Here is a 21,043-nt window from a genome sequence, read left to right as displayed (position 1 = left end):
TTGTATTGTGGTTGCTAAGTCGTGTTTGACTCTTTGCAAACCGAGGGACCACAGCATGCCAGTCCCCCCCTGCCCCCCCGCCCCTCCCCCCCCCCGTCCTCCACTGTCTTCCAGAGTTTGTCCAGATTTATATTCAGTGTCAGTGACACTATCTAACCATCTCACCCTCTGCCATCCCCGTCTCCTTTCGCCTTCCCTCTTTTCCCAACATCAGGGACTTTTTCCAAGGAGTCCTCTCTTCCCATTTTGGTGGCCAAAGTACTTGAGCTTCAGCTTCAGGATCTGCCCTTCCAAAGGGTTGATTTCCTTGAGAAAGTTTGTAGGAACACAAAACCCCCTTCTTAATATGTAGATATTTTCCTTGAAGTGGCCTTCTGGCCCAGACGGTTTTTAATCTAGGATTAAAGGATGCCGGGGAGGCATCCTCTGCTTTCCACATGTTAGTCTTCCAGTGTCTTCAAACCCAGACAATGTGACAGAAGTTGAAGACTTAAAGAGGCAGAGTCGCCTGTAAGAGCAGAAGGGCCCCAGTTGTCCCTTTTGTGCTTTAAAATAGCAATAACACATAGTCTTATATGCTGCTTCCCAATGCTTTACAGCCCTCTCTAAGCGGTTTACAGAGTCAGCATATGGCCCCCAACAATTCGGGTCCTCATTTTATTGACCTCAGAAGGATGGAAGAGCGAGTCAACCTTGAGCCCTGTCAGGATTGAACTCCAGACTGCGGGCAAAGTTTGCCTGCAATATTTCACATAACCCCTGTACCACCGGGCCTCCTACTGCTCTTAAAAGCCAGCACTCTTACAAATTCATGGGTTTACCTGATTTTTAACCTCCTTCAATCTTGTGATGCTCAACAATCGCAACGTCGGAATAAGAACAACCACATTTTTAAAAAAGCATACAATCCAACTCTCCCAAACAATGAGAAATCATAACAAGAGGCACAGGTGAAGCTATTGAAATGTGCTTTTAAAAAGCTCTTGTTTTTGATAACTTCCTAAAAATTAGCTGGGGCGGGGGAAATCAGTCTGGGCTCTGGGAAGTCCATGCTATGTTGTCAGTACTGCTATGGAGAAGCATGTTGGAAAGGTCAGGCTAAAAGAGCCTCTCTTTCGCACTGGTTTTCTTCTGCCTGTAGCCTTGATGTTCTCATAGCAAAATAAGCTCCTGTAACTAGATTTGCTTCCTTGGTTTCCACTCGCTCTGTCTCTTGGAAGGTCTCTTCCCCTGACATCATATCCAAGTTGCAAAATCTTCTTTTTTTATAGTAGTAGTAAGCTCGACTACTTTAAGAAGCTGGAAAGCCCTGTGATTTTTAGCCTTGGTTCATCTCTGATTGAAGAGCCCCAAACTCAGGAACGTTGGCTTATAATTGACCAGGATGCTAGGTTAAAAAAAATGTAGTTCATGAGTTTGTAATTAAACTCAATTTTTGGTGAGCCCTACCTTTGGGGCATGTGCCCAAAGAAGAGCTGAGCTAAGAAGAGAGCAGAAAGGACAATTCAGAAGATCTTGTTCTTCACCAGTTATCTTGGTTATCTCATTGCTAGAGCTGGTCTTGCACTGAAGTGCTCTAGATGTGAAACCACAACTCTGGAAATCCTTGCTCATGCTGGCTGAGGTTGATGGGAAATGGAAACTACACCCATCAACGTCCGCCCATCAACTTCCTACTTTACGAGGGGAAGAGAATTATCATCCAGGCAAGAAGAGCCTTTATGGGGGAAAAAATGTAGATTTGAGAAAGCATCTCCTTTGAAACAGTCCCTCCAAGATTGATAGATATTAACCAGGCATGAGAACGCTGCTTTCCTGCTGACAGGATCAGAGAAGAAACGTCTGCTGCCACCTTGACTGAAATCCAACTGCTGCTTTTCGGTTTCACCCCTAACCAAGGCCAATGGGAAACAAGGCCACCTGGCTGAAGTTGGTGGCCGAAGGCAACCAGGCAGTTCCTTGTCACTCGCACGTGTCCCTGTTCTGTTCTTGCTGTAGCAGTTCTTGAGTGCTCAGCAGGTACATATCCACAAAGGAGAACAGCTCGTCAGGCGTCACTGGCTGAATGTAGCGGTCACGGTCTACGCCGTATTTGTCAATCAACACTACGTTGAAGCGAGAATGAGTGAGGTGCAGGAGCTGCCTGCAAGAAAAAAAAAAGTGTTTTGCAGAAATATCGATGAGGTCAGCTGCTCTTTTGCTCAACCGACACTTAGAGAAGATAGCAAACCATCAAGAGAAGATGTTGCTGGAGAAATTCAGTTGCTGGGGGCAGGAGGGGGAAGTGTCAGACCTGCCTATTTTGTTCCTCTTGTCCTTCCTCAAGCAGCGCCTGCAGGCTGAGCCAAATCTGTGCCTTATCCTCCACAAATCTGCCTTGCCCCCCCCCTTTTTTTTTTTAGATTAAAGGCAAATTGATTCCCCGGATGGGCTGCTCTCTCAAACAGGGTTTCTTAACCTCGGCAACTTAAAAGATGTATGGACAGCTCAGAACATGTGGACATCATAGACATGCTGGCTGGGGCAATCTGGGACTTGAAGTCCACATCTCTTAAAGTCGCCAAGGCTGAGAAATGCTCCTTGAGCTGGACGGGAACAAAAATAGACTGCACCCTTTTGGAGAGCCAGATGTGGTTCTTGAGTGGTCTTCAACCTTTCTCACTATACCTAGTGGGAGGGAGTTCCATAAGTTGATTGTACCATATGTGTTGGAGTCCCTGATGATCTCTGAGCTTGGTTGTTTTCCTGCAGGCCCTTCATTTCTCAACTAGGGAACATCTGAAGATGTTACCTAGCTGCATAATGAAACATCTGCAAGAAAACAACCAAGCTCAGAGAGCACCAAGAACCCAATTTAACCCTGAGCTGCAAATATTCTCTTCTGCTGGTACCATCTCATTTTTTTTTAAAAAAAAAAGCTTTTTTTTTAATAAGTTCTCACTTTTCTGATAACTCGCAAGAGGGCAAATGAGATTTCTAATTGGTTCCTGTGGCTACGCAGGACATATTTTGTCGTAGTTTGGTTCCCACTCACCTCAGTTCTTCAACTATCTTTTTGGAGAGTTGGAGCTCCCGGATCCTCCCCACGTCATGAGGTGGCAAGCCCACCAGTTCGATCACAGTCACGTGACGCACCTCCAGCCCACAGGTCGCTTGCTGCAATGGAGAAACAAGCGAAATAGCAGCTCAGAGCCTTGGGGCTCTGGAAGGCAGCAGGGACCTGGGGAAGATCATAGACTCATAGGGCTGGAAGGGACCAACTCCTTGGTCAGCCTTACTTGCAACATGGCATTCTGCATCTTGTAGTAGCGGTCCGAGGCGTCAGGAGCCGAGACAACCAGCAGCCGGCGCTTTTCATAAAACTGATCCAAAAGTCCTGTGACCGAGTTGACGTCCACGTTGATTTGCATGGCTTGGAGGGGGGGGTGTAAAAAGGACAAAGTAGAGCAGGGGTGTCAAACTCAATTTCATTGAGGGCCGCATCAGCACTGCGGTTGCCCTCAGGGGGCCGGGTGGGTATGGCCAGGGTGGGCGTGGCCTACTGGGTGGGCGTGGCTAGTGCGTATGGCCTACTGGGTGGGCGTGGCCAGCTCTACATGGTTGGCATCAAGGGTGCCTATGGGGGCCTGGGCAGGAGTGGGACAGATCTGAGGGTCTCTGGCAGAAGGAGGGTCTCTGGGCCAGGGCCAAGGCAGTGGGGGCCGTTCCCTCACTGTTTCCAGGATGGCTTCGCGGGCCGCATGAAACCACTTCACGGGCCGGATCTGGCCCCCGGGCCTTGTGTTTGACATGTCTGAAGTAGAGGTTGATTCTTTTGTTCCTTTCATTTTTCCTTCCTCTGCTCCATCTCAAGTTACCTGAGCGGCTCTAATCCAAATGGCACCCAAAAATGTTTGACTAGCTGGGCCGTGTTGGAAGGGAAAGCTTTTGTGGGAAAGCAAACCAAAAGCCACTGTTGTTTGCTAGCGGTGGTTTAGTGTTGAGTTGTCCAACAAACCATTTTTATTTTTTTATTTTTTTAACAAAAGAGCACAAGCTGGCAGGATGGATGAAATTGGACCCTTTTGATGCCATCAATTTTGGCTTGGCTTAATTTCTATGGAGAGTCTCAGTCCTCCAGGTCGTGGTTGTCCCAAAGGTGGTATTTTTTTCAGGAGGCAACTGGACTTTCTCGTTTTTCTTGGAAGACATTTCGCTTCTCATCCAAGAAGCTTCTGAACCTTTGAACTGAAAAAAGCTTCTTGGATGAGAAGTGAATGGTCTTCCAAGAAAAGGAGCCTTGGTGGCGCAGTGGGCTGATGCCTCCTTAAGTAACACCAGCTGCCTGCAATTAGTGCAGGTTCGCATCCCACCAGGCTCAGCCTTCCATCCTTCCGAGGTAGGTAAAATGAGGACCCAGGTTGTTGGGGGCAATAAGCTGACTTTGTAATAATGCCTCTGGGGGGGGGGGGCAAAAGCCCTAATAAGCAGGCATATACATAGAATGAAGGCTATTGCTAAGCACATTAATTTGTGCTTTAAAATTGTAAGCCGCCCTGAGTCTTCGGAGAAGGGCGGGATATAAATGGGATTAAAATTTGAAATTTAAAATTTAAAAACAAGTCCAGTTGCCTCCCTTTGGGGGCATGGCTTGATTGTTTTTCCTGCTGCCAGGACTTCTGCAACAGACTGAAGTTGAGAGCAGGATCAGAGCTGAATTCAGGCTCTTAAAATTGAATCACCAAGAATCCTTTGTGTTGTTCTGCACGGCCCCCTTTGTCTCAAATCCTAGATTTACTCACGGGTGCAGCTGGGCTGAGAACCAGACCACTGGCGGCTGGACAGGCAGACCCGTGAACGGGTACCCTCTAGTTCGTAGCCTCCATCACACTGGTATTCGCAGACGGCACCATAATTGTTCCCTGCTGAAGTGCAGCTGAGATAGGCATGTTCGGGCGCCTTCAAGGTGGGACAGCGACTCACTGGAGAAGGGAAAGTCAGTGGCCTCAAATGAGAAGGACTCCTGGGCTCAACAAAAACCCAACCCTTCAGAAGATCCCTGGAGAAGCTGTAGAGATGCCTGCCCGGATGGTTACAGGCAACTCCCTCTAGTCGTGCTCTATCTCTTACGGAAAGTGTAATCAAGGAAGCTACCAATGCCAGGTTGGGTTCCTATTGGGTGGGCCAAAACCAAATCAACCATTTTATTAGCATCTTCGTTCTCAAGACAGACATACCCTTTCCCATAGGAGGTGGTGTTTAAAGCACTCTCTCTCCCATTTTTTCCCCTGATAGTGACAATCCTATGAGATACAGGCTAAGTTCTTGAGAAGCTTAAAGTCACCATCCGTGAGATGGACCTGTTAGCTGGATTTCCTACTCCAGTATCTTCACTGTACCCTACTAGTAGGCTATTCTATCATGCTATACCTTAACACGGTGTACGAATCCAACTATGGGACCCCACAAAACACATGACCACAGGCATGTTGGTAATGATAGCAGCCTGAAGGAAAAAGGGATGTCCTGTCAAATTTTAGACCATTGCCCTCTCGTGTCCTCACCTCGGACCCTCACCAAAAACTTGCAGGTGGCTCGATTGTGCGCCCGGTCATAGACAGCATAGCGAATAAGATGGTCTCCTTCTGAAAACTCAGATCCTGGTTCTGGGCCCCGGCGTTTCAGTCTGGACTCCAACGACAGAAAGGCTTTTAGCATAGGGTCACCACAAAGCAGACTTCCTTGAACCCTTTAGTGTCCCCACTGAGCTCACTTTTTGATGACGCCGTCAGCCGAATCCTTCGCGCGGGGTGGATCCCAATAAACTGTGGTGGTCAATTTGCCAGGCTCTGCTGTTCGTTCTCGAGAATCTGGGCACCGGATTTGAGGGGGGTCTATGTCTATTTTGGAAGAATGGGAGAAGAATTTCATGGAAAGAGGCAGGCAACAGAATTGCTAATTATTTCCCTGCTGTTTCAATCCAAAGACACCTCATTTAACAACTGCCTGTTTAGCAGTAAAAATGGCAAGTTGCGATCAAATGACCTCTCGGTGAATGATCCGCAGTGACTTGCTTAACAACTGAATGGGAAGTGGAGTCAGTCTATCATAATCACAGGATGTTTTGCTTAGTGACTGCATCACTGGTGCCAAAATGGTTGTTGAGTTAGGATTGCCTTTACACGGAACAACGGAATCATGTCATGATGGTTTTGCAGCTCTCCCCAATGACCAACACTCAGGTATTTTAAGGATTAAAAAAACAAAAAAAAATTAGAATAGATATTGCTAGGCAGGACAATGTGAATGTTGTGCCTCTTGGATCAGTGAGCGAGCCCACCAATTGTTTCATATGGTGTTTCTGTTTTGAGGATGACCATGACCAACTCAAAGCTGTTTTTGTGGATTTGGAGAAGAGAAGAGAATGATACGGTAGATATTCAGCATCCTCCCAAATACCCCATACCCCAGCAGTCACCATTGTTGTCTTTTATATACTAGAATCTGGGGAGATTCTCAATCATCCAAGTCGTGGTTGTCCCAAAGGTGCTTTTCCAAAAGGCAACTGGTGTAGATGACCAGGCTGAGCCTGAGGGAGGGGGTCAAACGTGTCAGCAGTCTCGAATCTCTTCATGCCTACAAGAGATCTAAGCTCCACCCACATTGAATTCAACTGACTCTTACCTAGCATCAATTTGTTTGGACCATTAGTAATTCAGATTCTTGTAGAGAGCTTAAGTTTGCAACAAATCTTTATATTCATTTGAGGAGCAAAATATTTTCAAGGAAAACGCCCAAGAAAGTCCAGTTGCCTTCAGAAAAGCACCTTTGAGACAAGGGTGGCTTTGGAGAAATAAAGATGCTCGGCTCCAGTTTGGAGCAACTGTTTCACATTTATGAGCCGTAGGTGGGCCAAGCCGACTTCTCCTTTTGGACTTAGGCTGGAAGGAGGACAGCCCTGGAAGGGTGAGAATTTACCTACACAAATTGGCACGCTACCGCTCCAGCGCCCGTCTTCCATGCACGTACGCCTGTGGTCACCTTCCAGATGATACCCCAGTTGGCAACTGTAGTCACAGTGAGAATCAACCTTCACTCCATTGGAGCAGTGGTATGACCCATGCTGAAGTGCTGGCAATGTGTGACACCGCAACTCTGCAAAGAGATAGAATCTAAACATTATTTACTGAGTTATATCCCACTTTATAAGCAATTCCGTAATCTCCTCTCCAATTGCTATAAAACAGACTGCATTGAGACTGAACAATTGAGCCAGCATCGCTCAATGAATGTCGGGTGCAAAGAAATCAGAAACCAGGATAGAATTAAAAAGTACTGCAAGTTTATTTCATACAACCATAAACAAGAATCTGAACTGCTAATGGTGAAGGCGAATTGGTGCCAGAAAAAAAAAACAACGGATTTTGGGGTGGGGCTGGACTTAAGGGGGCGTAGAGACTCCAGACTGATGGTGCATTTGACCCCACCCTCAGGCTCAACTTGTTCATCTCCTATAATGAACTTGAACTGGGTCCTAATTTTTTGTTGGAATACCTCCTTGATTGTTTCTTCCCTGCTTTTCAGGATGCTTTGCACCCAGAGCTAATGCCTTCACTTTGTAATGAAAATGTAGTATCAATTCAAGGTTGTTTAGCACTTCACTCTATAGTTGGAAGAGAGACCATTATTAGAGAAATTTCTTCCAGGAGTTAGGCAAAATGGACTGGCTGAAATTTTCATCCAGTTGCATAGTGCTTAAATCTTGTCCTTTAAGAGTCTGGTGGCATGGTTCTGTAAATGGGGGCTCTAATCCAATTTTCCAAAAAGGCCAAGAGACTACTAGTCCTTCTACAGTGAAAATTTAGGCCAACGTATTCCTGGAAAGATTGGAAAAAGGACGAGTTCAAGTATTTTTTCTAAAGAAATCTTGTCCAGACATTGCACTATAGTATGATTTTAGATATCCATTGTGATATCGTAGTGTGTGAATCTGGGCTATTTTCCCAACCTCTCATGTGGCATAAATTATGGGCTATTATAATCCATAAGCCAAACTCTTGTCTGCTTGATTTGCAAAACCTCAAACTTTGGATACATATACAGCCAACTGATCATGGGTTATTTTGGTTTTGGTGGGGACTGTTTTCAGAGGGGAATTTCAGTGAATACTCACGTCTACAGTAGATAATCCCAGACCAGTGGCGGTTCAATAAGCATTGCACAGACCTCGGACCGATCAGGCGATACCCACGGTTGCAGGAGAGGGCACAGCGTGTCCCCAGGCTACTGCGGTAATTTCCTCCACGGGGTGAATAGCAGGTGGCCTCCCCATTGTAAATGATTAATGGATGACACCACTGAGGAACTAGAGAGAGGAAAAGTGAAGCTAATAAAGAAGATCTCTTTATGATCTCAGGCAGGGGTAGGCAACCTTGGCTCTTTTATGAAAGAGCCAAGGTTGGCTACCCCTGATCTCAGGCATCACTTGCTTCTGTAGAATTATCTGTTCCAGTTTTGACAATAAGATGGAGGTGAAAAACGAGGCCGCCTTTACAGTAGTGGCCATCCCGTGTGGGTCCATTGTGTCCCATGTTGTCAACTAATATTAATAATGGCTTGTTGTTTGGTTCTTTGTCTGGCATAGCTTCATTTCATTGCAACTTATGGATGGAACGAAAATTGGAAAAGGTAGCATGTAGTGTATATAAAATTAAGTAGATCAGACATGTCAAACACAAGGCCCGAGGGCCGGATCCGTCCCGCGAAGTGGTTTCATGCGGCCCGCGAAGCCATCCTGGAAACAGTGAGGGAACGGCCCCCACTGCCTTGGCCCTGGCCCAGAGACCCTCCTTCTGCCAGAGACCCTCAGATCTGTCCCACTCCTGCCCAGGCCCCCATAGGCACCCTCAATGCGAACGATGTAGAGCTGGCCATGCCCACCTAGTAGGCCATATGCACTCTAGCCACGCCCACCCAGTAGGCCACGCCCACCCTGGCCATACCCACCCGGCCCCCTGAGGGCAACCGCAATGCTGATGCGGCCCTCAATGAAATTGAGTTTGACACCCCTGAAGTAGATAATGGTTTCACCATAACACTAGAAAAAGAGAGGAAGGATTGCCATCATCATAATTTCCTTGCACTCTGTTTGGTTTATTGTCTATTCTGAACAGAAATTCCTGCAAGAGGAGATAGTGGATTTGACTGAGTCTATGAATCATGCCTATAGGCTAATCAAGGAGCAAACTCCTGACCACAATATGTGGAGACATGTTGTGATGTAATGATAAGTGGAAGGTGCTCCCTGCCTGTTAAATAGATTTCTCTTCTTCTTTAAAAATGTCCCTGGTCTGAAAATAAAGATCTACAGAAGTGGCTATAGCTTTGACATTTCCCCAACCATCTGTCCCTAATTAGACATTTCATCCTGAATTTGAGAACCACAGTAAATGACTTTTGTCTGGATTATTAGTTTCTCCTCTGAAGATCAGTTCTACTTTTCTGCTGGAGCTTCCCAGTCACAAATTGTAGCTACTAATGGTCCCCACAGGATCCCATGGGTGGCCAGGGGGTTAGTCTTTTGGGGGAAAGAAGGAAGTCTACTGATGGTGGTTTTGAGCAACCGTCCTATTTTGGTCTTCCAAGAAGGAAATTCCAAGTGAGAACTTACATCATCAACAGCTATAAGAGAAAGTCACCCCAACACTGTAAACTTGGGGATAAGACCAGCTTCACGTTTTCAGGAGCCTAAATCATGTGTCCCCTAATAGATCTACTTGATTGGCACAATGTTGCAAAGAACTTTAAATGGCCAAGTCTACGTGCAATTTAGTTCCTTGCAAGCATCTCTTGATGACACCACAAAGAAGGTACACTCCAGCCAGGTGGAAGGACCAGATCTGACCCTGTTGGGGTCTCAGGACAATAAAGCTCAGAATGGCAGTGGGTACCTTGATGATCTGGAGCAGGAACATTGGCGGCTTCTGTAAGATACACGTTGTCGTCCGTTTGACTTTCTGTAGGGGCATACCTAGACCCTGGGGGAGAAAAGTAAACCATTAAAACCTACGGAAAGATCTTCGTCAAAATAGTCCATGTCCAATAACCACGTATGATTGAATGCTACTGGGGATCTGTGTCACTGGAATGTCTCACTACTCAGAGGAAAGACATAATTTATGAGTCTTGCTGAATAAATGAATTTAACAGATTGAAGACCAACCATCAGCAGTCAATATCTGGGAACCAGGAGATGCTATCCTGAAGGGAGAGAGCAAGGCAGGCTGTCTCCCTTCGGATATTCACAATGACTATCTCCCATCAGAACAGTGGTAAATAATAGGATGGAGCTGAACTGGGTAACGAGCAACAGAATGTGGCCAGACCAGATGTGAAAAATGCATTTTTTTAAAAAAATTAACTGGTTTTGAATTGGAACTGTTGTTAGTTTGAGGACCTCCGTTCTTGATTTTTTGTTTAGTTTCCCCCCTTTTCAAAACCAAAGGAAAGGAACATAACCCAAAGTCTTTTACTTTTACTTTTCAACATTTTGTGCCGTAATCAAGGTGACTTTGTAAAGTTACGTTTTTGACCACCCAAGGCAATTGAGTAAATTTCATATTAGAGAGCCAAAATGAATATGTTGCATGTATTGGTGTACTAGTTTCAAAAAGGGAAAACAGTTCAGAACAGTTTTTGCTGTTGCATATCTATGCAGACAAAACTCAAATACTTTGGCCACCTAATGAGAAGGAAGGACTCACTGGAGAAGAGCCTCATGCTGGGAAAGTTTGAGCGCAAGAGAAGAAGGGGACAACAAAGAATGAGGTTGCTGGATGGAGTCACTGAAGCAGGAGGCGTGAGCTTAAATGGACTCCAGAAGATGGTAGAGGACAGGAAGGCCTGGAGGAACGTTGTCCATAGGGTCACGATGAGTTGGACACGACTTCGCAGCTAACAACAACAACAATCTACGCAGAAAAGGAGGAATACCATTTTCCCCATCAGCAACCGTAGATTAAGCGCATTCTTATCTATGAAGCCGCAGGAGTCACTTGGAAACAGAGTTAGCCAAGGCAGAACTTAAATCTATTCATGGAGCTCACATTGTGGGCCCATGACTTTCCAAATGGACTTCTTCCAATGCCTGGAACTGCTTGCTGTGCCAAGGTGTGGTTTGCTTAACCATGGCTGATTGATCCAGTAGGCTGGATTCATACATTACGCAAAGCCACAAACCACGAAGGGGTTAGCATGTTCTGCAAAACCAGCTAACAGGAGGAGAGCTTTTTATTCATGGATAAGGAAGTCCCAGTAGGATCCTTTGCTCCTCTAGATGACTCCACAGTGTTGTGGTGGTCAGCACAGTTAGCCCAAGGCATTTCTCTTGTATGACTATAAACTCCATCCATGGAAGACCTGAAAATACTGTAGCAATAGAAAATACCCCCCCTCACCCTCATTAGTTTAAAACTCAGTACTAAAGCAATTTCTGGTATTGTCTGCATAGATGAAGTACCTTCAAACTTCTCTTAGTCTGGGAAAACTGTGGTCCTACTTAATGGGATTTCAGTTTGGGGGGAAAAGAGAAGCTATAGCTGACACACACACCCGGTCTTTTCCCAGAGTGTTCATCCCATCACTAAAAGAAGGAACACTCCTAAGAATGTCCCAGGATTGATCTGAAGCCCGTTTCTTTATTGTTTCCTTTGCCACTTTTGTGAAGTTTCAGCAGAACACGAGGGAGAGAAATAATTTCAGTGGCAAACTGCAGAAAACTGATTTGGACCCTGAGTGGATTAGGAAGCACCGGTCGATGGAATTTAACCCAAGGAGGTGACGCTTCTTTTGGGTTACTTCCCATTCTACGTGATACAAGTCATCTTTTCCATGGCTGGTTCTATTTTCTGAGTCATTGCGATTCCCTCTTGCAAGTAATCCTGTGCTTTTTCATCTAATTTTAGTTACACGTGATTGAAATGAGGCCTGTTTTATTTTTGTCCTGAAACTCTGTGTCTGCTAAGCCAAATGCCAGATGTTTGGCTTGCTTTGAGAGTAGTCTCATTGTGCTCCTAAGTGGAAGGACGCGGAGGCTCGGTGTGGGCTGGATGCCACAAACCCTAGGGTGAGCATCACAGTGCAATTCCACAAGGGCTACAAAGCATGCTACTCAGACCCCCTAAAAACGGTTTGGAAACTCTTGAAAACAGGCCATCTTGCTTCATCTGAATAAAAGTATTATTTTATTGTTTGGGGAATCTGACTGGAATGGGCAGTTTTGTTTTTCTAGATTGTTCTGGTTAAGATGTTCTCCGTGGCTCTGAGAGAGAAGCAGATGAACCCAGGGCTTTTTTTCTCATAGAACGCTCAGAACGGAGTTCTGGTAGCTTTTTTGAATGGAAACGTGTAGGGTAGGCAAGGCGGGTTGTATGACATGTGTGAGTTCCGGCACCTTTTTCTTTTACAAAAAAAGCACTGGATGAACCAGTTCTACTCTAGATACTAAGAGGATCAAAGACCTTAAAAAGTGCACGGCTTATTCGTTTCCCACTCAAAATTCCTCTGGCATTCAATTTCCAGGCCACCAGCCTCAAGGGGATGTCTGATGTCTGCTTTACCACCTTCTGCAAGGAAAGGGTTGAGTCAGCCTTCTTGAGAAATACAGTCGTTGTGTTTGTAGAATTCATAAATACGGTTGTCACAGAGCCGCCTCTGTGGAATGCAGAAATTGTTCTCTCCTATTCGGCTCCAGCTTAGCGTTGGAAATCTGTGCACAGTGCTGAATTGGTCCAGGCTAAAAGCAGGATCTCTTCCTTAAGGTTGCAACGAGCAGACTCAGCTTGCTACGACAATAGACCATCAGCTGTTTGTAATGCAACTTCGGCTAAGAAGAGGACACAAAAGTCAACATCCCCAAATGTCAGGGATGTCCCTAGCACACAATGCTGGCAAACTCTGCTCTCACCACCTAGACTTTATGCACTACTATTGAAGCAGTGGTACCAGGGCTTATGCTCTCATGGGTGAACTGGGTCAGTGTCGGATTCAGAGACCAGTCATCGCAGGGTGTCCCAAAATGTCTGTCTGCCTGCGCAGAGTTTATTGTCTTTTATACAGTTTTAACAAGCAGGAAATAACGCACAGCAAAAGCATTGTTTATTGGTGTACTCCCTAGTCAATCTTAGAGAACATCTGAACATCCCAGCCAGGGCAGAGTCTCTCATATCTAGCTGGTTCCTGGCAGTCCTTGGCAAATTGGAATGAGCTCATAGACATGCGGATAACAGGATACTAAGGCAGGCAGTTTGCTGCACACGGTCCCTTCATATCCTTGACCTCCATCTCTACAGGTCAGAACACTTTTTTTTAAAGTCCACTCCTTAAAGCAGCGGCAACTTTTCTGGCATCAGAGACCGGTTTCATGGAAGACACTTTTTCCACAGATGGGAGGGGAGGGACAAGGAGCATGCCACCTAGATCCCTCACCTGCTCAGTGTCCAGTAGGGTTTGCGCTCCTATGATAATCTAATGCCTGATGATCTGAGGTGGAGCTGGGGCAGTGATGTTTTCATCAAGATGGCGGCGCCTGGAATGGCTGCGGCTGCATTGGCTCTTGAAGGCAAATAGTTTTGGGAGGGATAGTAAGGGCTATAGGCCACATGATCAGGAAGATTTTAATGTGTTTGAGCAACATGGTGGAACTAAGGTAACATACGACATACGACCGACAATCTTTTCTGGCATGGTGAGTTTCCAGTTGTTTTGGAACTGTTGGTGAGACCGTTAAAAGTCGTTGGCGCTGTTTGAATTTGTTCTACCAGCAGCAAGATCTGACTGCTGGCCTAGTGATGGATTGTATTGCAAATCAGGGCTGTTTCCAGAGGAGGCAGAGGAGGAGAGGACCTGGAGCTTATGGAGCGAAGGAACTGGATGAGGCTGTCGGCAGGCCCAGAGGAAGAGAGAGAGGCTTTTGGAGGAGTTGGTGGTGGCGGCAGCGTGCTCCAGGGGTGAAAAGAAGCAAGGCCTCTTAAAGGAAAAGGTGGAAGAGTCAGCATCAGAAAAAGGAAAGAAGGCGAGGTTGTCAGAATACAAGCGAATTTGAGGGCTAATCCACATGGAGCCCCATTTCCATCTGTCCTGTTTGCCATCGTTCACTCCCTAGAGACTAAAATGGACAATGTGAAATTTGAGCGGGCCACGAACAAGGAGTATATATCGGAGGTGGTGACCCTTTGAGAGCTGTATGCAACGAAATTTCATTTTGATGTATGCCGATTGGTGTACATTCAAAGTGACAATAAAGTTATCATCATCAACTGGGGAGAAGCTGTAAATAGAGACGAACAACAGCTGTGTGGCCCAGGGGTTCGGGACTCCTGGTTTAGAGTCAAAGAAAGGGACAAATATTGTGCCAGATCTGAGGCTAGCTAGACTAAAGGTTTGTTGACAATTGTCAGGTGGCATATTTGGAATGACCGTGCTCTTTGCAGTGACTCAGAAATTCTGTTTTAAAGTATCTCGGGCTATCCTACTTACTTGGCAGAGTTTCTACTGAATTCCACAGCCATGGTCGAATTTCATCCAGCTTCATTTGAATATTCAGTGAATTGATTAAGGATCATTATTTCATCATTAGTCAGTGAACTGATTAATCATCATCAAGAATCAATGGATGGACACTCATCAAGGAGAGAAGCAGCCTAGAACTAAGGGGACATTTCCTGACAGTCAGAACAATTAATCAGCGGAACGACTCGCCTCCAGAAGTTGTGGGTGCGCCATCACTGGAGGCCTTTAAGAAGAGACTGGACAGTCACTTGTCTGGAATGGTACAGTGTCTCCTGCTTATGCAGTGGGTTGGACTAGAAGACCTCCAAGGTCCCTCCCAACTCTGTTATTTTGTTATATTCTGTTATTTAACCAGCTCTCTGTTAATCAAAAGAACACAGCTTGGATACAGAGTATGACGGAGCTGCTTTGACCCAGCAAACTCTTTCTCAGTCTAGAAAACTGGGACTTAAAAGAAGAGGCAAGGTCTTTTAAGCCTCATGTACAATGAGCCAAACACATCGGCAGCAATGTTTCCAAAACCTTGAAATCCACCGAAGAGGGAAAAAGGGCGCCCCTGAGAATATTTGCTTGTTAGCTGTTGCGAGCAAGCAATGGATGGATTTTTAATAAGGCATACAGGCAAAATTTGCTAAGGAAGGGGAAATGAGCGATTCCCCCTACACACACACACACACACACACACTTGTGTCTAACCGCTGTAGACTGGCCATTTGCCAAAAACTCTCCCATTGGCCTGAAGTGAGGCATGGAAACTTTTACAAAAATATAGCATCTGATCCTGTGACCACAGGAAAGCTGTGGCGTGGGAAGAACTATATTTACTCATCTGAAGAGATGGCCCCAGACCCATATGCTTACGTGTTTCTGTCTCTCTTATCCTGTCAGAGTAGTATTCCAGATTTAGTTTGGGGGCTAAAGAATGTGTGATGCCTATTTGAAGCTACCCTTCCATTGCTTAACTTCTCGAATTTCTTTGACTAGCTCCTTTGGAGCAGAAATACATCCCAGGTGTTCTCCAGGTAGATGTGGCTTTGCCAAGACCAGACAGAGTTGGGTCATATATATACTTTTGTCCCATTGTAAAATTGGACAATTGATTCATTTGGTTAATCTTGACCTATTATCCAGCAGGGAGAGACTACCATGTGGTCATCTTATTTATACATGACTGGTTTGTACATCATGCTAAGCTAGGATTCGTTATAACCATGCTTTGTTAAAATTTACGTTGCAATAAGTGTTCCCCATGCCGCCAAACAACCAAAATTGCACTGCTGTTTCATTGTTATCAGTAGCATTATTTCAAGAGGCTTGGGGTGTTGGTGGTTGCAGAAATGAGACTGAGGCTCACGTGTGGTCCAGTTTGTCCACCCTTGGTCTCTGCATCTGCAGCCGTAAGAGAATTGAAAGGGACCTTGGAGGTCTTCTAGTCCAACCCCCTGCTAAGCAGGAGACCCAATACCATTCCAGACAAATGGCTGTCCAATCTCTTTTCAAAAATTTCCAGTGATGGACCAACCACAACGTCTGAAGGCAAGCCATTCCACTGGTTAATTGTTTCTCACTGTTAGGAAATTTCTCCTTAGCCTTAAAGATGGCATCTCTGTACATAACAGAAACAGCGCCAGGATTGATCTGAATATGTTATCATGGACTCCCCCAAGACATTGGGCTGTTGTAGTCCTCCATCTCCCTCCACAGTTGTGGCTACTCAGTACTCGCCTGCATGCCATGTGGAGGACACCAATTTGGGCCAGAGAAGCAGGAAGACGAGCGATGCCTCTTGAAACATCTCTGCGTTCAGAGGAAGGTTGCAGCCAGCATAGAAATATCAGCATGCCTTTGTAGTTGGTAAGTCAATCTAAAACCAAGGAAAAAAAAGGCTTGAGGTTACTACAAGAGAGGGGCAAGGAGAATGACTGTGTAAAAGATGTAAATTCGCTCTGCACATTTACTCATGTGACAGAGGGAGAAGGGAGGGAGACACGCAAAACCAAGGATCTTTCCTGAACTTTTTAATAGTTTACCTTTTCAAGTTCTGAATTTCAGATCTCGGCTAGGTGGGTATTGAAAACAAATCCCAACAGGTTCTGTTGGAGAGACTCCATCAAGCTGATCCCCTCCTGAGAAAGTAGGAAACCCACCCAGGACCGAAGAGTTACCCACCCAAATGGTAGATCATTACCGCAAGTTAAAGCACATGCTTACTCCATGCTTAAGGGGGCAGCACACAAGCAATTGCATTAAATAAATACTTGCACGTAAAGAGGAAGGCAGTTTGAAAGGACTTCTCCTATAAAGAGGCTGCAGGAAAAATTAAAGGGCAGAAACTCAAATGGATAAAAAAAAACGCCACACACAATAGCTCATGATTCACATTATTATCCAAAGAGGAAATGCTCCATGAGAATATTAAATCCACTTTCTAAGTTAGCTAGAACCAACTAACTCTTTGCCTAAATTCTGGGATTGTTGGTGAGGAACAGGGCAGAGAACACAAATCTAAACACGTTTGTTTTCCTGCAAAGCCTTTGATCTGCTCCAGAAGACATAATTGATTTTAACTTCCAATTGTTTTTCTTTTTTTAAAAACAAAAAAACCGTTGCTCCTTCTGATTGCCTTACTGTGAGTAACAAGAGTATTTTCCTGTCCACCGCAAAGCTCATATTAAGCTGCATTGCGAAACGGACTTGGAAAGCACCATTTGTCCCATTGCATAAATAAACCAGCCTGTCTGGACTCCAAGCCCTTTATTTATTTTATTTTTATTACATTTATATCCCGCCCTTCTCCGAAGACTCAGGGCAGCTTACAAGCTTAGCAGTAGCCTTCATTCTATGTATATGCCTGCTTGTTAGGGCTTTCACACACCCCCAAGCGGCATTATTACAAAGTCAGCTTATTGCCCCCAACAATCTGGGTCCTTTAGTTGGATTGTACCAAATGGGCTGGACTGTACTCGGACATTTAGAGAATCCAAGTTGGGGAAAGGAGAAACAAAGACTCCAGCATTTTCTAATCCAAGGTGATAAACCCATTCAGCATCACTACACACCCGCACCTCAAAATGGGTAACACCCACCAAACTCACACTAAAAAAAAATGACACTATCACATAATTCTGAACAATTCTCTAACCAGCCTCACTAGGTCAGCGAGTCTTACAGGATACAGAAGAACAGTGTTGGAAGGGACCTTGGAGGTCTTCCAGTCCATCCCCCCTGCTCAAAGAAGGAAACTCTAACCCTATTCCGGACAAATGGCAGTCCAGCCTCTTCTTAAAAAACCTCCAGTGTGGGAGCACCCACAACTTCTGAAGGCAAGTCGTCCCACTGATTAATTGTTCTCACTGGTAGGAAATTTCTCCTTAATTTTAGGTCGGGTGTCTCTCTGTTAAGCTTCCATCCCTAATACTGCCATAGGTTAAATACTGCCTTCTTTCTGATTTTAACCACGCCGCCTCTTCCGAAAAACGTCTGAATGATGGACGGCTTTCTTAAACAAAACAAAACAAAACTTTGACTGCAGAACTTTGTACAGGAAGAAAAGTCACCCCCACCACCCTTACCCGTCTCCTGTAGCGATCTTTCCTCGTTCCTTTCTCTCACGCCATCCAGGAAATCCGTCTTAACTCTCTGCAAACTCGCCTGCAAAGCAAGCAGCAGCCTGTTCTTTGACAGGTCAGAGGCTGGGCTAATGCTGCCCAGATGTGGGGGCAGCCGAGGCTGTCCAGAGTCTGCTTTAAGGAGAGGTGGGGGGGGGGGGCGAAAGAGCGAAGTGGCGGCGCGGTGGCTGAAAAACACACTTCCTAAAGAGGCTCAAACAGCTGCAGGGTTGCAAAGGCAGGCAAGGACCGGTCGGGAGTCTTTCCAGATGTGCAGCCCGGAAGATGTCTTGACGTGTGCCAAGGGATGGTTGCAAGATCAAAGCGGCCAGCCGGGCGTGCTTCTTCTTTGAACTTTTTAAGTACAACAGCGTGGGAAGCTTGACAGCTCAGCTTTCACGTTTGGGAGAAACTCTAAGCGCCGAATGGGATAATAATAATAATAATAATAATAATAATAATAATAATAATAATAATAATAATAATAATAATAATAATAATAATAATAATAATAATAATAATAATAATAATAATAAGTTGGAAGGGACCTTGGAGGTCATCTAGTCCAACCCCCTGCTCAGGCAGGAAACCCTATACCAGGGGTAGGCAACCTTGGCTCTTTCATGACCCGTGGACTTCAACTCCCAGAATTCCTCAGCCAGCATGCTGGCTGAGGAATTCTGGGAGTTGAAGTCCACGGGTCATGAAAGAGCCAAGGTTGCCTACCCCTGCCCTATACCATTTCAGACAAATGGCTGTCCAGTCTCTTCTTAAAAACCTCCAGTGTTGGAGCATTCACAGCTTCTGGAGGCAAGTCGTTCCACTGGTTAATTGTTAGTTGTTCTAACTGTCAGGAAGTTTCTCCTTAGGGTTGCTTTCAGATGGTATGGGTGCTCCAACACTGGAGGTTTTTAAGAAGACACTGGACAATTATTTGTCCAAAATGGTATAGACTAGAGACTGTCTCCCGTTTGGGGGGGGGGTTGGACTAGAAGACCTCTAAGGTCCCTTCCCATTCGGTTATTCTGTGACGAAACCACCGCCTCCAACCTTAAGAGGCAGAAGGACGGAGGAAGCCCGGGAGGAAATCTTTATTTATTTGTTCGCTCGCTTGTTTATTTAAACGTACGGGCTGCCCAACTCATCCTGGACGGCGTACAAAACGACAAAGGGGGGTGGGTGGGAGAAACTAGCTAAAAGCAATAAACAAAACAAGTAGCCCGGACTACTGTAAGATGATCTAATCAAGAACAAAATAAAGAAGACGGCTCATGAGACGAATAATTGCAAAAAAATGCCTGGGAATCAGGTCGGGACAGGCGCTCTTTTGAAATTTTAAAGGAGGAGCTGGATTCTGCCAAGAGGGGGGAAAACTCGGCAGACCCGAGAGGAATTTTTGCAGCTGTTGATGCAAAATACCTTGCTCAATAGTAGGAACTGTGAGAGGGATCTTAGAGTCCTAGTAGACAATCACTTCAATATGATCCAGCAGTGTGTTGCAGCTGCCAAAAAAGCCAACACGGTGCTAGGCTGCATTAACAGAGGGATAGAATCAAGATCACGTGAAGTACTAATACCACTTTACAATGCTTTGGTAAGGCCACACCTGGAATACTGCACCCAGTTTTGGTCACCACGATGTAAAAAAGATGTCGAGACTCTGGAAAGGGTACAGAGAAGAGCAACAAAGATGATCAGGGGGACTGGAGGCTAAAACATACAAGGAACGGTTGCTGGAATTGGGTATGTCTAGTTTAAGGGAAGCGGTGGCTCAGTGGGTTAGGACGCTGAGCTTGTCGATCGGAAGGTCGGCAGTTTGGCGGGTCGAATCCCGAGTGCCGCGTAGCAGTGAGTGCCTGTTACTCGTCCCAGCTTCTGCCAACCTAGCAGTTCGAAAGCACGTAAAAATGCAAGTAGAAAAATAGGGACCACTACGGTGGGAAGGTAACAGCGTTCTGTGCGCCTTTGGCGTCTAGTCATGCCGGCCACATGACCACGGAGACGTCCTCGGACAAGCGTTGGCTCTTCGGCTATGAAATGGAGATGAGCACCGGCCCCTAGAGTCGGAAACGACTAGCACGCATGTGCGGGGGAACCTTTACCTTTTTAGTTTAACGAAGAGTAGGGCGAGGGGTGACATGATAGCAGTGTTCCAATATCTCAGGGGCTGCCCCAAAGAAGAGGGAGTCAAGCTGTTTTCCAAAGCTCCTGAAGGCAGGACAAAAAGCAACGGATGGAAACTAGTCAAGGAGAGAAGCAAACTTAGAACTAAGGAGAAACTTCCTGACATTTAGAACAATTAACCAGTGGAACAACCTGCCTCCAGAAACTGTGAATGCTCCAACCCTGGAAGTTTTTAAGAAGAGGCTGGCCAGCCATTTGTCTGAAATGGTATAAGGTTTCCTCCCTGAGCAGGGGGTTGGACTAGATGACCTCCAAGGTCCCTTCCAACTTCTTCTTCTTCTTCTTCTTCTTCTTCTTCTTCTTCTTCTTCTTCTTCTTCTTCTTCTTCTTATTATTATTATTATTATTATTATTATTATTATTATTATTATTATTATTATTATCGAGCCCCGTTTGGAAAACAAAACAAAACAAAACAAAACCGAGACAAAACTGGTCTCCCTTGGGGTCCCTGAGCCCGTTTTGAACTTTTAAAGCGCCGAAACTCTGAAATCCGCCGCTGCTGGTGGACTGGCGCCATCTCACGGTGCAAGCAAAGCATCCTCGCCTTTTTTTTCCCCCGCAAACCAGCCTCGGGCAGCTGCTAAAACACGTTAAAAAAAAAAGGCAGGCGAGACGTCGGAAAAAGCCGAAGGAGGCTCCTGCCTCCTTTCGGGATGTCCCGGAAAGGCCCGGATGGTTCCGATTGGGCTCGCGAAAGGAGC

At 45.6% G+C, this 21,043-nt stretch overlaps 1 protein-coding gene across 1 annotated transcript; it reads right to left on the bottom strand.

The window, feature by feature from the left end:
• Nucleotides 1-883: 883 nt before the first annotated feature.
• SRPX2 (sushi repeat containing protein X-linked 2) lies at nucleotides 884-20,880 on the bottom strand (the record flags this gene model as incomplete). The annotated part of the gene is made up of 11 exons (XM_081336425.1): nucleotides 884-2,143; nucleotides 3,035-3,156; nucleotides 3,279-3,412; nucleotides 4,782-4,961; nucleotides 5,544-5,665; nucleotides 5,753-5,879; nucleotides 6,958-7,134; nucleotides 8,153-8,344; nucleotides 9,930-10,016; nucleotides 18,120-18,290; nucleotides 20,865-20,880. The coding sequence occupies 11 exons, from the start codon at nucleotides 20,878-20,880 to the stop codon at nucleotides 1,963-1,965; spliced, it is 1,509 nt and encodes a 502-aa protein (XP_081192551.1). The 3' UTR covers nucleotides 884-1,962.
• Nucleotides 20,881-21,043: the final 163 nt, after the last annotated feature.

This window comes from Vipera berus, assembly GCF_964194415.1.
Source record: "Vipera berus genome assembly, chromosome: 11".
NCBI lineage: Eukaryota > Metazoa > Chordata > Lepidosauria > Squamata > Viperidae > Vipera > Vipera berus.
This window is presented reverse-complemented; position numbering and strand designations above follow the sequence as displayed.